Genomic DNA, 22309 nt, shown 5'->3' with positions numbered 1-22309 from the left:
CTCTATATGATATAAGATCTAATTACCACCCAGCATGAAGTAGCAGCTAAGATGAAAAAGGCAGCAAGAGCAGGCAGCAGCTTCCCTGAGAGCTAATCAGCTGCCCCTCCCTGTGTATTCAGCTGAAGGAGGAAGGGAAGCATCATTCACCAGAGTGACTCATATTTTAAATGTTTTTTTTTTTTCCTTTCTTGATTTGAGACTGAAAAGGGGGATTTGTTCAAATTGTTATAGAAGCAAAACACTGGACAATACTTTTAATTTGCAATCAGTAGTCTTTGATGCTTCTTTGGATTGCACAGAGTATTTTTCATCATCAGGATTACTCAGAGTAGTCCCATCCTATTATCCTGGCATTTAAATGTAGATACAACAAACATTTCCAGGAATAAAAAGAAAATCAAGTGGATAATTAATCATTTTTAATAAGGCTTAGAATTTTACTCAATTTTGAGCTTTTGGTTTCCAAATTTGCCTAAAACTATCTCTAGGTTTATGTATAAAGCATATGGCATCTTACTATAGTAGCTTCTTGGCTTTTTTTTTTTTTTTGTGGGATGGATGAGTTGGATAATTAACCTTGTGTATGTGGGGAGGGAGTTGATAGTATTTTTAATTTTTAAATGACTGTGATTTGAATTTTCCTTTATTAGATTGTCAAAGATTAAAAATTAGAAAATATGTGATATTGGGTTCATGGGAAGAGACATAATACTTGCTTTTTGAGGAGTATATTTTGGTCTGACAATTCTAGAAGGACAATATCTATCAAAACTGAAAGTACATATACCCATGACCTAACAGTGCCACCTCTAGGAATCTACCCTTGAACATCCTGTAAGACACATGTATAAAATGTTCCTTATGGTATTATTTTTATGTAAATATAAATGCAAAAATGGTCATTAATAGATTAATAAATAAAGTAGGATATTTCTCCTCTCTTTGTCCCCCATATAAACACACATGCACACACCCATACACTTACAGATTGGTGGGTGAAAAGACTTTACAAAAAAGCCCTGTTAGCTCTTAACTCTGGGGGATAGGATTGCAGGTCTCAGGTAAAAGGGTGGATTTTGGGGTGCAGTGATTTTGTGCCTTTTAAAGTTTTTTACCCTGTGTTTATGGTGTTTTCATAATTGAAAATAAATTTTATGTTAATAACCAAATGTGGGTTTTTCCCCTCTTAGGACTCAGCCCAGGAGAGTGTTATTACTCGAGATATTCATCGTACTTTTCCTGCTCATGATTACTTCAAGGACACAGGAGGAGATGGTCAGGAATCGCTTTACAAGATCTGCAAGGTAGGGCTCTCCCCTCTGTTTTTTTCTAGAATGTTGTACAGGGCTGTTTTAGGAGCCTATTTTAATTAAACCTTTTAAGTTTTCCCCTATTTTTGTGCCTTATTTGCATAGTACCATATTTTCTGCTGTGTACTCCGGGATCCTCGATCCAGCGCCCTTCTCAAAGGGGACTTTTCTTCCATGTGTTCCTAAGGAGGCACGGCAGAGCTGCAGCATGGCTCTACTGCTAACAGACAGGAACAGGATATCCTCTCAGGCTGCGCTGTGAAGGCTCTGAAGAGTCCCAGAGGACTCTACCCTTCTGACTAGATAATGTGGTGATTGTCTGAACTTTTGACAGGAAGGCAAGAGTGAGAATCAATGTGGGGCCTGTTGTTGAATCCTGGCAGGTTCTCTGATTCTGTTGATATACTCTGTGCTAAGTCACATTATACATCCTTTTGTTTATACGTTTCATTTTGAAATCTTTCCTCTCCCTCATTATTAGTAGGCCTGGAAAAACACTGCTTCCTGCTTTCCAGTGAACTGCTTAGTTACAAAGACCCTGTCTGTCAGTGGAGAATAGCTAACAAGTGATTAATTGCTCCAGGTTACATCAGAAATGCAGAGGGAAGTGTAGTGGATATACTCATCTTGTTCTTACTTGTCATTCTAAGAGAGATTGTTAATAATAGTGAGCTACATAAAACTCAGATAATAATTTGGGGAAAAAGCAAACACTGAGGCTAATTTGTAAGTTAGATAATCATTACCTGAGTAGCAAATTTAGCCTTTTTAATGAATAGTGAATACTTGCCAGTAGGTAGTCTGAAGTGTTTTCACAAATCTGTTCGTTTTATATTTACTGTTTTTTTTTTTTAAATAGCACTCATAAAAGCACTCGCCTACATATGCCAACCAAGTACAGTTGTTTAATTTTGCAAATGGCACATGTTTCATTAAAATCTGCTTGCATGTTGGTGGTTTTGCCCTCTTCCCACTCCTCCGTCTTTTTTCTTTCTTTCTCATTTTTTTATTTCAATATTTTGGAATAATATAAATATACACTGATCAGAAATATATTTTAGGGGGGGTACCGGGGGTGTAGCTCAGTGGCGGAGTGCTTGTCTAGTATGCATAAGACCCTGGGTTTGATTCCTGGCACTACAAAAAAAAATATATTATTTTTATATAGATGTATCATTTAGAGCCAGAAATACACAAATAACTTAAAATCTGAGGGAATAACAATCTTTGAAAAGTGATACATTGGGGGTGGGACTGTAGCTCATTGGTGGCATGCTCGCCTTGCATGCTGGGTTCGATCCTCAGCACCATGTAAAAATAAATTAAAAATGAAGGTATTGTGTCCATCTACAACTAAAAAAAAAAAAAAGAGAGAGAGAAAAGAAAAGTTATGCATCATCAAATTGAAAAAAGATACCAAAATTATTGCACTGTGTATAATATAGTCATTATAGACTTATAAAAGGTAAATTTAATTATTAAAAATTTTTTGAATATTTTTGAAATTCTACAAGCTAACCAGCTTCTGGTTTGTATAAGAAGATGGGAAAAATTTTCTATAGTTTCTGAGTTTATTTAGAAGGATCTAGCTTATAGCATATGGAGCAACATTTTCCCCCTAGCATTTAGTGTATTTTCAGCCAATCAGTGTTTTTTTCTCCTCAGTTTTTCTCTGATTGTTATTACTTTCTTCATATAACTAAAATAGATGGTTCCATGTTCTTGCAAGCTCTGACTTCTTATTTTTCTCCATTGTAGTAAAATTAGTATTTGCTCCTTTATATTAGGGAAGTATCTGAAACATTACCAAACATAAATTTAAAAGTTAAATGATGGCACTATTAAATATTTGATATGCTTTTTTCTGGTATAGCAGACAATAATCCAACTTTAAGTTTATTCAGAAATAGTCATTAGTGCATTATATAGATAAAAGTATAAAAATGTAGATCAAAGATATTTATTGACAAATAACTTAAATCACATTGAATTTTGTGAATATGTAGAAAACAGGTAAAATCATATATAAGATAGCATATAGAAATTTTTATACATATACATAAAATAATTTTATAACAGTCTTTGATGATGGAGGTGAGCAGAAATGTATATATCAGCAAATATTTGAGAAACTAACCTATGGTATGGACCAGTTGGTTTGTGATTAACACAATTCCTTCTCCTCTTGATATACCCTTATTTGGCAGTTTGGTACTCATGTCAGGAAATGTTAGGAGGTAGTGATACCTCACAAATATGATTGCATATTTCTTAGTAACTTAGGACTAAATATTTTTCTCAAGCTTCTACATCTACTTTGTTTTTTGAGTCCAGTTTGAGCCATAGTTTTTTTGCATGGTTACAACTCTCATCCCCAATCCCTAAAAACTGCTTGTATGTGACCTTAACTCTGAGTATAATCTACCTGCTCTTATTATTTTTGGTCACAGAATGTTATCCAGCATTATATATCATACTCAGCAATTTGCCTTTGGGTTTTTTTTTCTAGTTATGATGCACAGAACTGAATAAACATTAATGATACCTTGATCATATATATCAGCCACTTTGGTAAATGATCTATAAATAAGAACAGTTTTACTTTTTCTTTACCAAGACTTATTTTTTCCCTGTTTTATTACACTGATCACAACCTCCGGATCAGTGTTAAAATGAAGCAATGATAATAGACATCCTTGTCTTGCTTCTGATTTTAAAGGATTTACCATGAAGAATGGCGTGTTTTATTCACATCAGCAAAACAATTATAGACATCTTGTAAAACAAAACTAAACAAAACAGAGTCTTCCATCTGTGGGAATCCTTTCACATGTGTCTCCTCATTCTGATAATTCTTCCTGAAGAGAGCTTGTATAATGATGCAATGTGCCGTACTTTTAAATTGAGCAGATATTTGAAGGAGAATTTCAATTGCAGTAAGTTTAGAAACCAACCTTGGTTTCAAGGATATGACAGTCTGACTTTGTAATTGAAAAGTTTTGTGTGGCTCTGGTGAAATGAGAAATGATCTGGAATGTCAGATTAGAGGGAGACTGTTAAAAATTTACTATCCTTGTTTTACTGGTCCTGTCAATTCCAGTTTCACCTCTTAATATCTTTTTCAGAGTAGGAGGAAATCAAAATGGTCCAAAGCTTCTTTTGTCATAAATTTATATGAGGAAAGTTGAGCTGAAAGTATAATAGTAAAATGAAATTCATAGGAGGCTGCAAATGAGAGTTTTCTGAAAATGAAAACAATTTGATGGGCTGTAGAGCGCTCATCTAGCATGTGCGAGGCCCTGGGTTCGATCCTCAGCACCACATAAAAATAAAATGATGGTATTGTGTCCAACTACAACCAAAATAAAATATTTTTAAAAAAAAACCAATTTGGTCCTTGCTTCTTCCCTCACTCTTTTTCCCATTTAGTTAGGTCAATATTGTATTTTTTAAAAGTTGTTGTGGAGCAGGTCCCACAGAAAACACAACAAGTCCCAGTTTTGTCCAAATTGAAGAGTTTTTATTTAGCTGGCTGGCCAGTGACTGCCCCCTGCAGGACCCATAACTGTGTCTGCAAGGAACAGCCCTGAGCCTGAGCATTTTAGGATAGTTTAAGGCAAAAACCATATCCCGGTTGACTTAGCTGCAAGCAAGCAGGTACAGAAGCTGGACTGGGCAGTGAGCAAGACAGTGCAGTGGTACATTGGTATATCCCACTGGATTTTCCAGGTTGGCACAGCAGCAAGCAAGCAGAAGGGAAGTGGGTCAAAATGACCCTACTTCAGTACAAGTTAGAGAATGGTTGCTAACATCTAGATAATCAATCTCTGACAAGGTACATTGCCCAGGAAAAATGGAAACCTAAGAGAACAGTTTTACATTGTATAAGAATTATTGTTTTGTGTTGCCAAGATGCTATGCTGCATAACTATTAATGGGTACAGTCATGGGGCTTTCCCATGGGAGAAGCATTTCTTACATGATATGGAGTCTCAGAGTAAAATGGAGTCTGTTTGGTCATTGCCCATATAGCCTGGCCCATAATAGAGTGTCCTTGAGAGGGGGCAGAATATACTATTATCCCAAGTATCGTTAGCACTTTTCTAATTTAAATATGATATAAAAAATGTGTTTTGGGTTGGGAGACAAGTTGGTACAGGTTAAATGACTGGGCATCTGGAAACAATTGTGTTTGATTCTTCCACCAGACAGATCTGAAAATATGTCATTTGCTGGTGAGTGGGTGGCAATGAAAAAAGAACATCATGCTAAATAAAACAAGATTCAGAAAGTTATGATGCACAGAACTGAATAAACATTAATGATACCTTGATCATATATATCAGCCACTTTGGTAAATGATCTGTAAATAAGAACAGTTTTGCTTTTTCTTTACCAAGAATTATTTTTTTTCCTGTCTTATTACACTGATCAAAACCTCCAGATCAGTGTTAAAATGAAGCAATGATAGTAGACATCCTTTTCTTGCTTCTGATTTTAAAGGATTTACTGATTTTGAAGGGTTTAATGTTTTCTCTCATATGTGCATAGTAGACAGAAAAACTTAATGAAAAGGCGGCTCTTATGAAAACGGGGGGATCAGTAGAGTAGAAGTAGGGGGCAAGGGGAAGAAGGTAGATCACTCCTGGTAAGGACATGGGCCTCATGAGACTATTCAAGTTCCAATTTACTATTATTCCAAATGTTGTTTGGATTTTTTCTTATAAAATATTAACAGATAAATGCAGAACCTAACAGCTAAATCCTGCGTTGGTTATTTGCTCTGTCTCAATACCAAAGCTTACAAAGATCTTGAAAATTATTGCTTGGTTTTCTGTTACTGTGTTTTAGACTGTCACATCAGTGGTGTTCATTTACTGATTTACTTCTAGATGTACATCTCTTTTTTTAAAAATACTTTTTTAGTTATACATGGACACAATATCTTTATTTTGTTTATTCATTTTTATGTGGTGCTGAGGATGGAACCCAGTGCCCCACACGTGCAAGGCAGGCAGGCGCTCCTCCACTGAGCCACAACCCCAGCCCTAGATGTACATCTCTTCATAAAACTTATAAACAGTCAGAGTCATCAGCTAAAATATTATTTATAACAATATAGTTTGAAGTAACTTCAGATGTGTAGTTTAAATTGTGCATAATGCTTTTTCTAATTTTCTGATTAAGGCAACTGCTTTCTCAAAAAGAGGATACTGCTATAGATTTAATGGGAGAGATTTAATATATTACAGAGAGATCAATATGTTCATGTGGGTTAATAATTTGAGAGTATAATGATTTTTGAGAAGACAAAATAAACTTAACCTCTTTTTATCAAATATTTTTGTCAAAACAACATTGGATTTATTATAAAAATTGGAGCATTTCATGTATTATTGTGATACTAATAGTGATGAAACTGCTGTATGATTTTGAAAAATGCAAAATGTCACTGATTTTTTAAAAAATTCTTTTTATATATACATGACAGCAGAGTGTATTTTGACATATTATACATATATGGAGTACAACTTATTCTGGTTAGGATCCATTCTTGTGGTTGTACATGATGTGGGGTTTCACTGGCTGAATGTTCATAAATGAACATAGGAAAGTTATATCCAATTCATTCTACTGTCTTTCCTATCCATACCCCCCTCCCTTCCCTTCATCCCTCTTTGTCTAATCCAATGAACTTCTATTCTTCCCCCCTCCTCCCTTATTGTGTGTTAGCATCCACATATCAGAGGGAACATTTGGCCTTTGGTTTTTTTGGGATTTACTTATTTCACTTAGCATGATAGTCTCTAGTTCCATCCATTTACCCATAAATGCCATAATTTCATTCTTCTTAATGGCTGAGTAATACTTCATTGCGTGTGTGTGTGTGTGTGTGTGTGTGTCACATTTTCTTTATCCACTCATCTGTTGAAGGGCACCTAGGATGGCTGCATAGCTTGACTATTGTGAATTGTGCTGGGTGAACATTGATGTGGCTGTGTCACTGGGGTATGCTGATTTTATATCTCTTGGATATATATTGAAGAGTGGGATAGCTTGGTCATATGGTGGTTCCATTCCTAGTTTTATGAGGCATCTCTATTTATTGTTATTTGTATTCTTTATAATTGCCATTCGGACTGGAGTAAAATGAAATCTCAATGTAGTTTTAATTTTTCATTTCTCTAATTGCAAGAGATGTTGAACACTTTTGCATACATTTGTTGACTGATTATTTCTCTTCTTTTGAGAAGTGTCTGTTTTTGGCCTTTTACCCATTTGTTGATTGGGTTATTTGATTTTTTGATGTTAAATTTTTAAAAATCTTTGTATATCCTGGATATTAAAGCCTTACAGCCCAGGTAGCATATATTGTTTCCCATTCTTTAGGCACTCTCTCCATGCTCTTAATTATTATCTTTGCTGTGAAGAAGCTTTTTGATTTGATTTCATTCCATTTATTGATTTTTTAATTTTACTTGTGCTTTGGAAGTCTTGTTAAGGAAATTGATTTCTGTGCTGACATGATGTTGGGCCTTACATTTTCTTCTAGCAGTTGCAGGATTTCTGGTCTATTTCCTAGGTCTTTGGTCTATTTTGAGTTGACTTTTGTGCAGGGTGAGAGATAAGGGCTAAATTTCATTCTAATACATATAGATATCCAGTTTTCCTGGCACCATTTGTTAAAAAGGCTATCTTTTCTTCAACATATGTTTTTTAAAATTTTTATTTGTTCTTTTTAGTTATATATGACAGTAGAATACATTTTGATACATCATATATACATGGAGTATAACTTCCCATTTTTGTGGTTGTACATGATGTGGAGTTACACTGGTTGTGTATTTAATGTATTCATATATGAATATAGGAATATTATGTCCAATTCATTCTATTGCCTTTTCTATTCCCACCTCCCTGCAACCCCCCTTCTCTGGTGAACCTCCCCCCCCCTCCTCTTCCCCCTATTGTATATCAGCATGTGCATATCAGAGAGAACATTTGGCCTTTGTTTTTTGGGGATTGACTTATTTCAGTTGGCATGATAGCCTTCAGTTTCATTCATTTACTGTCAAATGCCATAATTTCATTCTTCTTTATGGTTAGTAATATTCTGTTGTGTATGTGTAACATATTTTCTTTATCCATTCATCTGTTGAAGGGCACCTAGGTTGGTTTCATAGTTTAGCTATGGTGAATTGAGCTGCTATAAACATTGATGTGGCCCCATTACTATAGTTTGCTGATTTTAAGTCCTTTGGGTATACACCAAGGAGTGGGATACCTGGGTAAAATGGTGCTTCCATTTCAGGTTTTTTGAGGAATCTCCATACTGCTTTCCAGAGTGATTATACCAATTTGCAGTCCCACCAGCAATGTATGAGTGTGCCTTTTCCCCACATCCTCGCCAACATTTATTGTTACTTGTATTCATGATAATTGCCATTCTGACTGGAGTGAGATGGACTCTCAGTGTAGTTTTTATTTGCATTTCTCTAATTGCTAGAGATGTTGAACATTTTAAAATATATTTGTTGACCATTTGTTTTTCTTCTTCTGTGAAGTGTCTGTTACCAGGTCTGACACCACCCTCTGGGGGACTGTAGTGAAGGGTTCAGATGGTTCACCTGGACCCTAGTTTCCACTGCTGCAGGTTGTGAGTGGCAGGCATTGATCCCCTCTATTTACTGTGTCTGATGCAAGACCCACAAGTATCCGAACAATCCCCTGTCGTACATCAGGTGTTATCATGGGTCAGGCTGGGCACCAGTTGAGGCTGGAAGCAGCAGCCCCTTCCTGTTGCCTTGGCTCTGTTAATTTCCCACTACAGTTGATCTCCTTCTGGCTGTCTTTGCAGATGTCTTCAGCTTAAGTTTCCTGGGATATTTAGGGAACTTATCTTAGCAGCCTTCTGTCTGCAGCTGCCACTATCCAGGAACCAGGTCTCTGTGTTACTAGATATTCAGGTAGTTTCCCTTTGGTACTGACCAGGGCCATCCCTAGGCTTCTCATGATGCCTCCCTCATTGTCAGTATTTGGGACCTGATGAATCTGCTTTTCTCTGTTGGGGCGAAAGCTGCTCCATTGCTGTCTCTGTCTGAGTCAAGCAAATGGATGCTGTGCCTAGGTCATGCTGAGCAGGGCTAGGGGCATTTCCTGGCACAGGTCCCCATCAGCCCTCTCCTCTTGTTCATGGTGAGGAGAAGGAAAAGGGCATTTCAGTGATGGTTGACTCATTGACTGGTGATGGTTCTTCTAGAAGTTTTTTATGGCCAGATTTTTGATAGGTCCCAGTTCAGAGACTTCCCTCTGGTTTAATTTGCTGCTGTGTGTGGGAAGATACAAGGTTGATTTAAGGGGTGACTGGTCAGCTGAGGGCTCCATGAGATGGCTGCAGACCCCTGGCTCACTGTGCTCACGATTTGATTTTAAGCTGTAGACTCTGTTTTAAGGACCCTACTATTACTGTCACACTTCAGATTTTGTCTGTTTTTCCAAATGTTTTTATGTGCAATGAGCTTAAGAGATTTTCCACTCCCTCTCCTTCTTTCCCTTCCTGTTGCCCCTCCCCGCCTCCCTGACCCTGGTTTGGGTTTGGGGTTAGGGGGCTCTGAGCTTATTCTACTCTGTTGACCTATTTTGAAGTCTTTTCTGGACTCTGACTTTGTAACGTTGAGTCTTAGAGCATTTATTTTGTCACACACCTCTCAGCGCTGCCTTTCCTTCACTGCCTGCTTTCTGTGTTGTGAGGAGATGGGGACTTACTGCCTAGCTCACTTCTGCCATCTTCCCAGAACCTCTCATGGTATTTTTAATTTGATTTTTTAGCTCTCTGGCTCTTTGTGATTCAGTTCTCTTCCTTGGGCTTCCTGAGTGAGCCCTACTTTGAATGACAGTACTTACTGAACAAATTATGGCCCACTCACTCCTGTGTACCTAGCCTAGTGTGCTGACTGGGAGCAGCCTGTAGGATTCCTCCTACTCAACATCTTTGGAACCTGGTTGGTTCCAGAATGAGGGCCCTTTAGTTTGGAGTGGTATTTTCTTGGACTAAAATGAACCCAAAGGGATTTAATTAGGAACAGTACCTTGAGGGATTCAGGAAGCCCTTGGAGAATCAAACAGGTTTTAATTCTCTGCATATCTCGTCTCTCTTTGCCTTGAGTTTCCAGTGAGTTTCTTTGAATTGTGACAGCTTTCTGAGGTGGACCTAAACGTGGACTGCTGAGGAATCCTGTGAACTCCTGGGGCTACCAGCTTTTAAAAATCAATGTAATTAAAACATAATTTACATATAATGAATTGTACCCATTTTACACAGTTTGATAATTATCGACTTAATGTGTACATCTATGCCATCACAATTTAAATATACCACAATCAGAATACCAAACATCTGTATCACTCCACAGAGTTCTCTCATGATCCTTTGCAGTTAGTTCAGAGAGTGAAGCCCTCCCAGGGTCCTAACTAAAACCTGCAATATTTACCAGAGACTTTCATATGCAGCTACAGGGAGGTCACTCAAGTCTGTACATAATTACTCTTAGCATCCTTGCAGGCCAGTTCTCCCCAAATTTCCCTTCTGTAAGATATCATTTGGCTCTAGTCAGGAAATATGAGTAATCAATTTTTCACAATGTTCATCTCAGACTTTTCAGTAGACAAGGTGTTAGTTAATACTTTCACATTTTTTAAAGGAGAGAAAAATTAGCAATTTTCCTCTTGTCTATAGTAGGATAGAGAAGTTACCAGATTTGCATACTGATACATCTGAATCTCTTAGCGTAAGAATTTTAATTCATTTCCCCCCATACATCATTTTGCATTCTCCATATTAGAAGAATTTTCTAGTTTTGCTTCATTGCCAAGGACAGTTTTGCTTATAAACATGTGGTCAAACATATTAAGAAATCTTAGTGCCTTGAAATTGAAAACTTCACATATGGCTTTGTGTGTGTGTGTGTGTGTATTTGTATGTACTTCATGCTCGGCCTCTGCTTATAAGACTTCATAGTTGTGTGTTATGTTTGTTAGTATTACTATAGTCTTATTAGAGGGATGATTTTTGTGGGCATTGTTTGTCCTCTTTAATATGTATATTAAAAGGATAGACTTTCTGAGAGTTGGAGCTTAACTGAGAAGATAGGACATGATTTTTAAGATATAGATTTTCTTCTGAGACCGTAACAATGCAAAGGTCAGGGCAGTGAAACTGGAGTCTTGAAAGGAGAATGAGTGATTTGTAATGCTCTTCAGAGTACCCAGAGAGATTTGAATTTCTCTATGCTATGGCCCCAGAAGAGCATTTCTTGAAATAGCTTCGCAGTTTCTTTCACCTGCAATGCCAATTGAAGTCACCACACTATTAAGTAGGATGCAAAAGAGAAAGGGTGGGATTATGAGGATGATAAAAATGGGCAAAATTGGAATAAATGGATTGGTGAATCCTAACAGTCTGTAACAGTCACTTTTTTAAAGATTTTTTTTTTTTTAGTTGTCAATGGGCCTTTATTATTACTTATTTTTATGTGGTGCTGAGGATCGAACCCAGTGCCTCACAGGTGCTAGGCAAGCGCTCTACTACTGAGCTACAACTCCAGCCTACAGTCAGTCTTTTTAGAAAACAAGGTTGCTCTTTGAGGAAGTAAGATTTCTTTTGAAACAGAGGAAAAAGGTGGGAAAAACACAAGGAGCTTTCAAATAATATGATATTCATGGTTCCTAGTGAATTCATGATTTTTTCCCCCAGGTGAAATCCATTTGTATGCTAAGTTCAAATACCTTAAATATCTTAGACAATAAACTCTTGGTTATTCTTGAGTGAACTATTTATGTTACAGAATTGTGGGGATTTAGCTCATGTTTACTAATTGTTATGCAGTTGGCAAGATCTTTATAATCTTAAAGCCTCTTCCTTAACCAGACCTCTTCCTTCTTTCTCCCCCTAGGAAGAATGTGAATTTGAATTGCCCTACTCCTCCTTTCCATCTGTCCAGATCTTAGTTGCCCATCTTCTCTGTCAAGCTCATCCTTCCCACTCCTCCCACAGTGTAGATTACTGTACAACCTGAGGGCTATAGTTAATACAATTGTATTTTGTTAAATAAGTAGATTTTAGCTATTCTTGTCACACACAAAAAAGTAACCATGGGAAATGATAGATATGTTAATCTACTTCACCATAGTAACCATTTTACTACTATCTACATGTATACTATAATTATCATCATGTTGTAAACCTCAAAAATATACAATACAATTAATTTTAGAAAGACTCAGAAAATTTTGATTATTGTTATGGATCATATTTTGAACAATACCTAATTTCATTTTTCATTTAAGTTTTTCTGCATTGCACTCAGTCTTAGGGAAAAGTCTTTCTCTGACATTTCTTTTTCAGTGTCTCATTCATACTGAGTACTAATCACACCAATGTCAATATAATTAACTCTGTGAACTTGACTTGATGAAACTCACTGTGTTAGTTCAGATCCTCAGAAAAGCCTATCACCAACACTGGATTAAGTGCATAAAAAATATATTAGGGGAAATACTTGTAGACAAAGCAGGAAGGGAGCTGGGAGAGGCCAGGAGACCGTTGCACCACAGTGCAGTTCTGCCGAGGGGAGAAGGAATGAAGCTGAGGTGAGATGTTTCAGCCCATAGTATTTTCTAAGGAAAATTCCACGAGGCCAGTGGGGAGACCTCAGCCACAATTACCTATAAAGTCTCATTTCAGGAGTTGAACTGCTTTAATATGAATTTTTAATATAAGTTCTAAAAGAGATGTGTATTCCTACCATTTCCTTCTTCTGGTTAATACTTTTAAGTCATAAATTTTTTTCAGGCTAAATTCCTTTAGGGAAGAGCTCTTTTGTTATAGTTTCTGAGTGGTATTCTCCTCTGTTATACCCTTTAAAAAAAGTCAAAAGTCCAAGAATGTAAGCTAATTACCCTCAGCAATTTCCCATAATCCTGTAATAGTTCACTTGTAATAGGGACATTAAAACTTTTTTGAGAGTATGGTAGTCTAGTTATTTTACATTTACTTTTGAAAAAGATTATGTCAGTGTACTTTTAAATTGTTGCCACAGGCCTTTTTATATAAAGTGTTATATAAAAGGAAACTTACATCTAGGAATTTTGCCAGCTGTGTTAGATAAGAAAATTGCTTTGTGAGTGAATATTTGTGAATACATCTAGCCTTCTACATTTGTCTCCAATGTTTAGATTATTTCATATCAGTGAATCTATTTTTAGAGTTTATGTTGATACTCTCCTTGTTACTAGCATATAGGACAAACTTAATAACTCTTTTTATGCTCAATTTTTTATTATTAGATTCAATAAACAAAATGAAACTGTCAAATATATATATATTTATGCATACATACATATATATATACATTTCCATATATATTACATATATTTTAAGTGTCTCAAATTTACAGGAAAGTCACAAGTACAGAATTTTGCTTTTCTGAACTATTTTAAGAGTAATTTGCCAGCACAATGTCTCATTACCCCCAAATACTTTAGGGTGTTTTTCTTATAAGTAAAGACATTCTCCTGCATAGCCATTACCCAACATCCGAGTCAGTAAATTAACGTTGATGTATTGCTTCTGCCTAAGCCTTGGACACCATTCAGGTTTCAGTAATTGTCCAAATAACATCTCTTATAGAAAGAGGATCCAGTTCAGAATCACTCATTTCATTTAATTGACACATCTCTGATTTCTTTTGGTCTGAAACAGGTTTTTCATTTTTTCCTTCATTTTCTTGACCTTGATATTTATTAAGATTATAGGTAAGTCATTTTTTAGAAAGTCCTTCAACTTAGGTTTGTGAGATGTTTTGTCCTGGTTAGAATCAGGTTATACATCTTTGGCAGGAATAAAACAGAGGGAATAATCTGTTCCTACTTGTTCCCCTGAGGTAGTTTATAGTTTCAGCTTTTTCCATTATTGATAAGTGTCGCTTTGATCACATAAGTAAGGTATTGTCTACCAGCCTTCTTCACTATAAAGTTACTCCTCCTCCTCCTTCTCTTCTTCCTCCTCCTCTTCTTCTTGCTCCTCCTCTTCTTCCTCCTCCTCCTCCTCCTCCTCCTCCTCCTTCTTTCTTTTNTCTCTCTCTCTCTCTCTCTCTCTCTCTCTCTCCTCTCTCTCTCCTCCTCTTCTTCTTCTTCTTTTTCTTCTTCTTCTTCTTCTTTTTTTGGTACTGGGGATTGAACCCAGGGGGGTATTTAACCACTGAGCCACATCCCCAACCCTTTTTTAAAAAAATATATATATATTTTTAGAGACAGGATCTCCCTGAGTTGCTAAGTGCATCGTTAAGTTGCTTAGACTGGCTTTGAACTAGCGATCCTTCTGCCTCAGCCTCCCGAGCCTCTGGGATTACAGGTATGAGTCACTGTGCCTAGTTTGTAGTTAATAGATATTTTGTGTAAAGACACTTTGTAACCATATAAATGTCCCTTTTGAATCAGATTTTCAATGTATTCATTATTTATTATCACATCCATGTGGACTTATGAATTCTTATTTTATTCAATCTGTTGTATTCTCTTACTATCACTGTTTGTTTTGGTGTTCAATTTGGCCAGCGAGAGACCCACAAGCTGATTTCTGTGTCCTTGAGACATATTCTGTCATTCTTTGTGTGTGGCCTTTCTTTATGTCTCTTTCAGACACATTAAGGTTTACTTCTCTGCCCCAACTCTGAAATAAGCCATTTCTCCAAAGAGAAACGGCTATTCTTTTAATCAAAATGGTAAGAAACCAAGATTTGGACCCTAGGCATGATTGTTTTTATTAGAGTGGCATTGCAAACCATGTCATTGGACAGAGCTAGGGAGATATAGGCACATACTGCATGCATGTGCATACAAGTATGCATTTGTATTCATGTTTTTATTTATTGAGATATAATTTACAAGCCATAAAATTCACCCCTTAAAAAATCATACAATTCAGTGGATTTTAATGTATTCATAAGGTTATGCAACCATCACCACCACTTTAATTCCAGACCATTTCCATCAGTCTAAAGAAGAAACCCTGTGTCCATTTGAAGTCATTTTCTTTCACCCCTTTCCCTCAACCCCTGGCAATAATTAATCTATATTCTGTCTATGTGGATTTTTTGGATGTTGTTTTTTCTTATAGTAGTATGTTTGATTAGTGATTTTTGTGAATAAATTCTGTAAATTCTGTATTCTTTGTCAAGTATGGCCCCTAAAATCTCTTCTTGGTGCTCAACTAGTAACTTAACAGAGTTTTTTCTTAACTTCCTAGACTCAGTAATTCTCCCAGTCTTTGCTAAGGGGTTTTGTAAGTGTGTTTGGGAACACCTTCCTGTCATTCAGCTAGTTGACTAAAAACTTTCTCTTGCCTTCACTTTTTCAAGGTGAGCCAGAAATTAGAGGTGAGAGCCTTTTCAGGTCCTTCCTGAGCATGCAGAAAGCCTGTACTGTGAGGGGCCTTGCACACAAGTTTAGCTCTCTAGATTCTGAGAGGTATGTCTGAGTCTTTCAAAGCCATTATGGAAATTTCATTCCCTAGATTTTCCTTAATTTTAAACTTTTTAATTAGCATGTTGTGAACTAATTCTGTAAAGTCTGTATTCTTTGTCAAGAGTGGTCACTAAAATCTCTACTTGGTGGTCAGCTAATGATTGAACAGAGATTTTTACTCACCATCTCAGACAGCCACAATATTAAACAATTGCTTGTAACTGTTTTTGAGAATTGCTCCAAGGAAAAGGCTTTCATATTGAGTGAGTGTAACAAATAGAATGTTCCAGAGTACCACAGTCAAGCCTCTCTGGGAATGAGGCTTTATAGGAGTCTCACCCTGTCCCTCTGATGGCTGCCAGACTGTTTGTTATCATTCCACGTGCAGCCTGTTCATTTTCAAGGTTATCATGGATCTGAAGGTTGGGGGATGGCGCTGTAAAGCAAGTTAAAAATTCTGCAAGGTACCAAAAAAAAAAAAAAAAAAAAGAGCCAGAGTTCCCTGTTCACATCAACATTCATTGTTTCTTGGAGTAAATAATTTCCAGGCTGCTGCAAGCCTTTGCTCAATGAACAGAGTTCCAAAAAAGTTAATTCTGACTATTTCTCTTGTTAGGGAGAAGCAAATTTCGCAGATCCTTATTCTGGCCTCTTTTTTTTTTTCTTTTTCTTTTGCTGAAGTCACTGTCTAGTTTGTTTCTCTACCAACCTGTGTATGTTGAAAACTAATAGAATTATAGCAACACTTCCAATTCCAATCCAGCACCAGAGGATTAATCTTAGTGTTTCCCTTCCAGTAGTTTTAGCTCCTTTTTTCTCCCAGTGAGACATGTAGCTTCCATTATCCTAATATAGTTGTCCATTTGGGCAGCATCTCCCTCTGTCACCACCAGTCTCCCATTGCTGCTGTCATTCCTTGAATAAAGATGCCCTTTTCTAACCCCCTGTGCCAGGGAATCGCTCTATGCAGACCCCTGCTCGTATTGTCATGTGCTGATTCTCCCTTCTTGATTACCTATTTTCCTACATGCAAGGCCTTTTCATCTGAGTTAGGGTGTCATCCTATACTATGCTACCCCTGTGGGTGTCTGTCTTGTTCTACCTAATGGCTTCAGGAAGGGAACAGGAAAGTTAATGACCTTTTAAGGGTGAATTTCATTACCCTTTCTGTTCTTCCTGAATTTTATTTGTGAGATTTTACAAAGTTGTCTTAGGCCTGCACTGGCATATCTGGCTTCAAAAAGTGAAAAGAAGGTACAACAAATTGGTGGTTTGTTGGACCTAAAGAAAACTGGTCATTCTCAAGAAGGTAAGGAATCCAAGAATCCATAAGAATTTTTACTCACTAATAAAACCCATCCAGGCAGCTTTTTAATTCATCCTTGATGGTGGATCAAATGGGATGTTTGAAAGAACACAGTAATTCTCCTGAACATCAGCCTGAAATTGCTACCATTTATTCAGCACTTGACTGTGTGCTGGGCATTGTGTTTAATCCTTGTATAATATGGTGGCTAGCGTTCTTACCTTTATGTACAGATAAAGATGACTGTTACCCTTTACCAAAAAAATTCTCAAAAAGATTTGTCTGTATTTACTGAACCCGATTCCGTTCCCACTACTCTCTATTTCACTCTCTTTGGTCCTGATTTCACCTGTACCACTGCTCTGAAAATAGCTTGAACAAAAATGTGTTCTACTTTATAACTCTAACAACCTAATCTTAATCTTCTTCCCCCTGATCTATCAGCAATATCTTGTGCTATTGATCACTTCCTTATTTTTCATGTACATTTTTCACTCTCGATGTCTTTTGCTCATTCTTTTCTTTCCTAACCTCCCAATTTAAGTCTCTGGACTTTTCTTTTAATCTACATTTATTGCAATGATAAGTCTCATCTAGTCCTGTGGATACTTTGCGTACCGGGATAACTGTTAGATTTTATAAACTTAAACCTCAACTTCTTACTTAAACTTCAGACTTATATATTTAACTGCCTAACAGATACCTTAAACATAGCCTATCTAAAACTCAAAGTTTGATTTTTCCTATACAACCTGCTCACCCGTGGACCTTTTGATCTCAGCTGGTGGTAACTCCATTCTTTCAACTGCTTATTCCAGAGATATTGGATCATCCTTGAGTCTCCTTTCTTTCTCTTTAACCACAAACAGAACAAGGGACACTGTTGCCTACCACCAGTAGCAGCAGTCCCAGGATATCAGCCCGCTGCATGGTTTGCAAGTGTCAGGGTTACCAAAATAGACATGACTCACACAGACCATGGATGGAACAACTCACACAGAGATGAGACTAAGTGAGATCAGCATCAATACTGAGCTTTGGTCCAACATGGCCAGTTTTCTTCCGCACCTGCACCACAGCTGATGCAGGAGATGATCTTTGCTGCAGATCGGGGACTTCATTCCTTCCTCACCAGGAACAGAAGTAGCAGTGGGGTCAGCCAGGTGCCATATGACACACATGGTTAAACAGAGCAAAGAAGTACAAATCACACCTGGAACAAGGAAGGACATTCCTAGAGAAGATGACAAGCCCAGTAGACTTATCTCCTTATCTCTATGTAAGGAAATATCCCAGGTCCAACGCATGCTCTTCTGCAGCCATGAAGGATCAGCAGGCTGCATGCATGTGACTGCCATCCCCAGCATCTCACATCGAATCCATTATGAAATCTTACTGGCTTTATCTTCACAGTATATCCATCATCCAGTCATTTCTCATGACCTTCACTATAGCCATCCTGTTTAAAACTAACATCATCTCCTACCTGGTCTTCCAGCTTCCAGTGGCTTTTTGTCTCATTCCATGTAAAAGCTAAAGACCCTACAGAGGTTTACCAGGCTGAAGACTTCAAGTCTAACTATTTGTCTCTTGTGCATTCTGTCCCAGCCACTGGGGCCAGATATGCTCACACTCAGAGCCCTTGTATAGGCTGTTCTCTCTATCTGGTACACTCCACTCCCAGAGAGCTCCATGGCTTGCTCTGTGACCTCTCTGAACTCCTGCTCAGGTGCTTTTCTCCCAGGCAGTCTGAGCTACCTTAGCCACCCTCTTTAAAATTGCAGTCTCTTCTTAGCCCTTTCCCTGCTTTATTTTTCACCATTGCTCTTAATACTTGAAACATACCGTATAAATATTTAGCATAACTATTATCTATCTTCCCACTAGCAAATAAGCTTTATGAGAGCAGTTTTCGTGTCCATTTTGTCCTCTGCTTACACCATATAGTATACAAGAAATATTTGTTGCCTCAATGAAAGGAAAGTTTAGAGAAGATAAGTAATTCTTTAACTGGTAGAGCTCAAATTTAAGATGTGGCATCAATTTGAAATTAGTGGCATTAAGAACCCCTAATAGAAAACTTTTAAGTAAATTTTGAAGCCATGATTTTAGAGTACTTCACTATTAACAAATTATTGTTCTGGGCTCTATAGAAATCTAGGCTAGGGCTGGGGTTGTGGCTCAGCGGTAGAGTACTCACCTAGAGCATACAAGGCCCGGGGTTCAATCCTCAGCACCACATAAAAGAAGTAAATAAATAAAAACAAAGGTATTGTGTACAACTAAACGAAATAAATATTTAAAAAAAAGAAATCTAGCTAGTCTGAGATTCTCAAAACTGTATTGCTTTTATGGTAAAACACAGTCTGAGTTTCAAAAAAAAGAATATGGTAAATGAACTTTTAGGAAATGATCTGTTTATCACCATGGACTACCTATACAGAATACAAAAGGAATAAGAAAACACATAATTGATAATGATTCCAAAAGCTTGGGAGAAAAGAAATATGATAAAGAATATTTAGTACTGGAAACTTTTAATAAGAGCATTATACATTTTAAAATATATAATTATAGTCTGAGACTGTACCTATATTAATACTTAATTTTTCTTGTGTTGGGACCCTTCCAGAAACTAATCAATAACAATTTTTATTCATTAATTAAAAACACTTTGTATTGATTTATTTTGTCAGCTAATGGCAGAGATAAGCTATTTCAACTTAATTCTGAATATGAATACATATATATGTCAGTCCTTAGTATTCATGGATTCTGTACTTGCAGATTTGCCTACTTGGTATTACCAATTTGTTTGCAGCCTAAAAAATTGGCACTAGTTTTGTGTGTTTCTGGTCATTTGCTCACATGTGAATATGCAATGTCAAGAAATTTGAGCCATCTAGTGCGTATATTTTAAGTTCAGGTAGGTCAAGTATGTCTTCTTATTTCAACTTTTGTTCTATAAACAAGTATTGCAGTGTATTTATTGTCGTGTTTTTGCATTTTTGTGCTCTTTGTTGGTGATTTTCCTGAAATGGTTCCCAAGCATAGTGCTGAAGTACTTTCTAGTGTTGCTAAACACTAGGTGATTCTGATCACCCTTACAAAAACGTGCATTAAATAAGCTTTATTGAGGCATGAGGTAGAGTGCAGTTGTCTATGAGTTTAACATTAATGCATCAACAGTATGTGTCAAACAAGGTACCTTTAAACAGAAACAAACGTGAAACAAGCTGTGTCTTGACTGGATACTGGCCATAGGTGCACAGGAGCCTAACCCCCTAATCTGTGGGGCACAAATTCGGTATTCTCTAACTCAATGCAGTGGCTGCCTCATAGACTATTAAGAACAAGAATCAACTGTGTATATGTAGAGTTATCTCCAAGAAGAGCTCTTTTCATTGAGTATTTGTTTCACTATTTTAACCACTGCATTAAACTCCAACACAACCTTGACAGGCATCTTTCATGTATTTATATTCTGAAGATGCCACTAAAATTGAAATAACACAACCATTGAATGAATGATTGCTAATAAGTAATTTTTTTAAATATTCTAATTAAACTTTTAAAATTATGAAATGTGTCACATTCAAATGAGTAAATAATTTGAATTTATGATTAAAAAATAAAAATGTAGCATCCTTATGCCTACAAGTTAGAAAATAGAATACTACCAATGTTTTTGTATACCCCCAGGTGTTCCTCTTCCAGCCAGCCTTCCCCCACCAGAGTTACCACTCTGTGAATTTTGTGATTATTATTCCTCTATATTATCTAACAAAAATCATCTCCGTGATCAGTTTATGAATATTTATGGGGTACATATCAATCAGAATGTGGTAACGTATGTCAACAGTCATTTAAGATGCAAAAAATCTAGAAACCAAATAGACAGCAGTAAAAAGCTTGAACTTTGGAACTTCAAGACTTCCACAGTTTGAAGTACTTTCTAGTGTTGCTAAGCACTAGGTGATTCAGTTTGAATTCTGGCTCTATTTTTCTGTCTGGACAAGTTACTTGTCCTCTTTGTGCCTCAGTTTCTTCATCTTTAAAATGCAAACAGTAATAGTACTTGCCCCAGGGAGTTGTAAAGATTAAATAAATTAACATATGTAAACACTTGGGTCAGTAGGTAGTGCTTTTTTTTTTTGGTACTGGGAATTGAACTGCACTTAACCATTGAGCCACATTTTGAGACAGGGCCTTGGTAATTTGCTGAGGTTGACTTGGAACTTGTGATCCACCTGCCTCAACCTCCTGGGTCACTGGGATTACAGGTGTGGGCCTCCATGTTTTGCAATGCTAAAGAATTTGTTCCACATATTTTATATTTGATTCCGTGACCTACTCACTGAGGGGTGATTGGTGCCAAGAAAAATAATCCAAAGGCTGATATTTTTTGTTTTAACCTCATGTTGGCAGAAGCTTAAGGTGATAGGTTAAAGAGTATCTGTCCAATAAATGACAAATTACTTTTTGTGTATGTCAAGGCCCTGTTAAAGTGAGAAGGAGGTCTGAGTTACTATTGTCTGTTTACACCATTGTTCTTAGAATTGTTCTGAAAAAATATCTTGACAGCTCAATATTTAGGTTAGAATTTGGAGAAACATTTATGTCACAGTTAAAAGTGATGAAATCTTCACCACTGTTCATTGATGGCCAATCAGTTATCAAATATGTCAGCTACCTTAGCTGGGCCATGAAGCTAAGCTCTTCGGGGTCTGACTAGTTCTCTCATGCTCAAACAGCAGCCCTTGTATCTGGTCAGAGAATTTTTTATTTAATAACTTTATTTTATTTACTTATTTCTCATATGGTGCTGAGGATCAAACCCAGTGCCTCACACATATTAGGCAAGTACTTTACCACTGAGCCCCAGCTCCAGCCCCAGAAAACACCTTTTGATTTTCCTGTCATTCTTATGAACCTGAGCTTGCCTTATCTTTACCATCAAGTTGCTTGTGTACAAGTGTTCTAGCACTGTATGTATCCATTCCTGGGCCCAGAGAGAAATATCCTGTTCTTTATTTCCTATATCAGGTTTGCATGTGTCACAGAGTGTTTTGGAGGAAAGAGGGATTACAGGCATGAGCCACCATGTAATTTATCTACAGATAAATATTTAGGCCTAATCTAGCTGTGAGACTGCAGGCATTCCTTC

At 36.9% G+C, this 22309-nt stretch overlaps 1 protein-coding gene across 11 annotated transcripts in view; it reads left to right on the top strand.

Annotated features, from left to right (window-relative positions):
* Positions 1–22309, top strand: part of Rabgap1l (RAB GTPase activating protein 1 like) — a 592157-nt gene that overhangs the window by 327454 nt on the left and 242394 nt on the right. For all 11 annotated transcript variants that reach the window (XM_048810001.1, XM_048810002.1, XM_048810004.1 and 8 more), the window contains one exon: positions 1194–1307. In XM_048810001.1, coding sequence (XP_048665958.1) covers positions 1194–1307 — 114 coding nt within the window. The remainder of the gene's footprint in view (positions 1–1193; positions 1308–22309) is intronic.

This window comes from Marmota marmota, unplaced genomic scaffold (genome assembly GCF_001458135.2).
Source record: "Marmota marmota marmota unplaced genomic scaffold, marMar, whole genome shotgun sequence".
NCBI classification, from domain to species: domain Eukaryota; kingdom Metazoa; phylum Chordata; class Mammalia; order Rodentia; family Sciuridae; genus Marmota; species Marmota marmota.
Note: the sequence above shows the minus strand (reverse complement) of the source record. Positions and strands in the feature narration are given on the sequence as shown.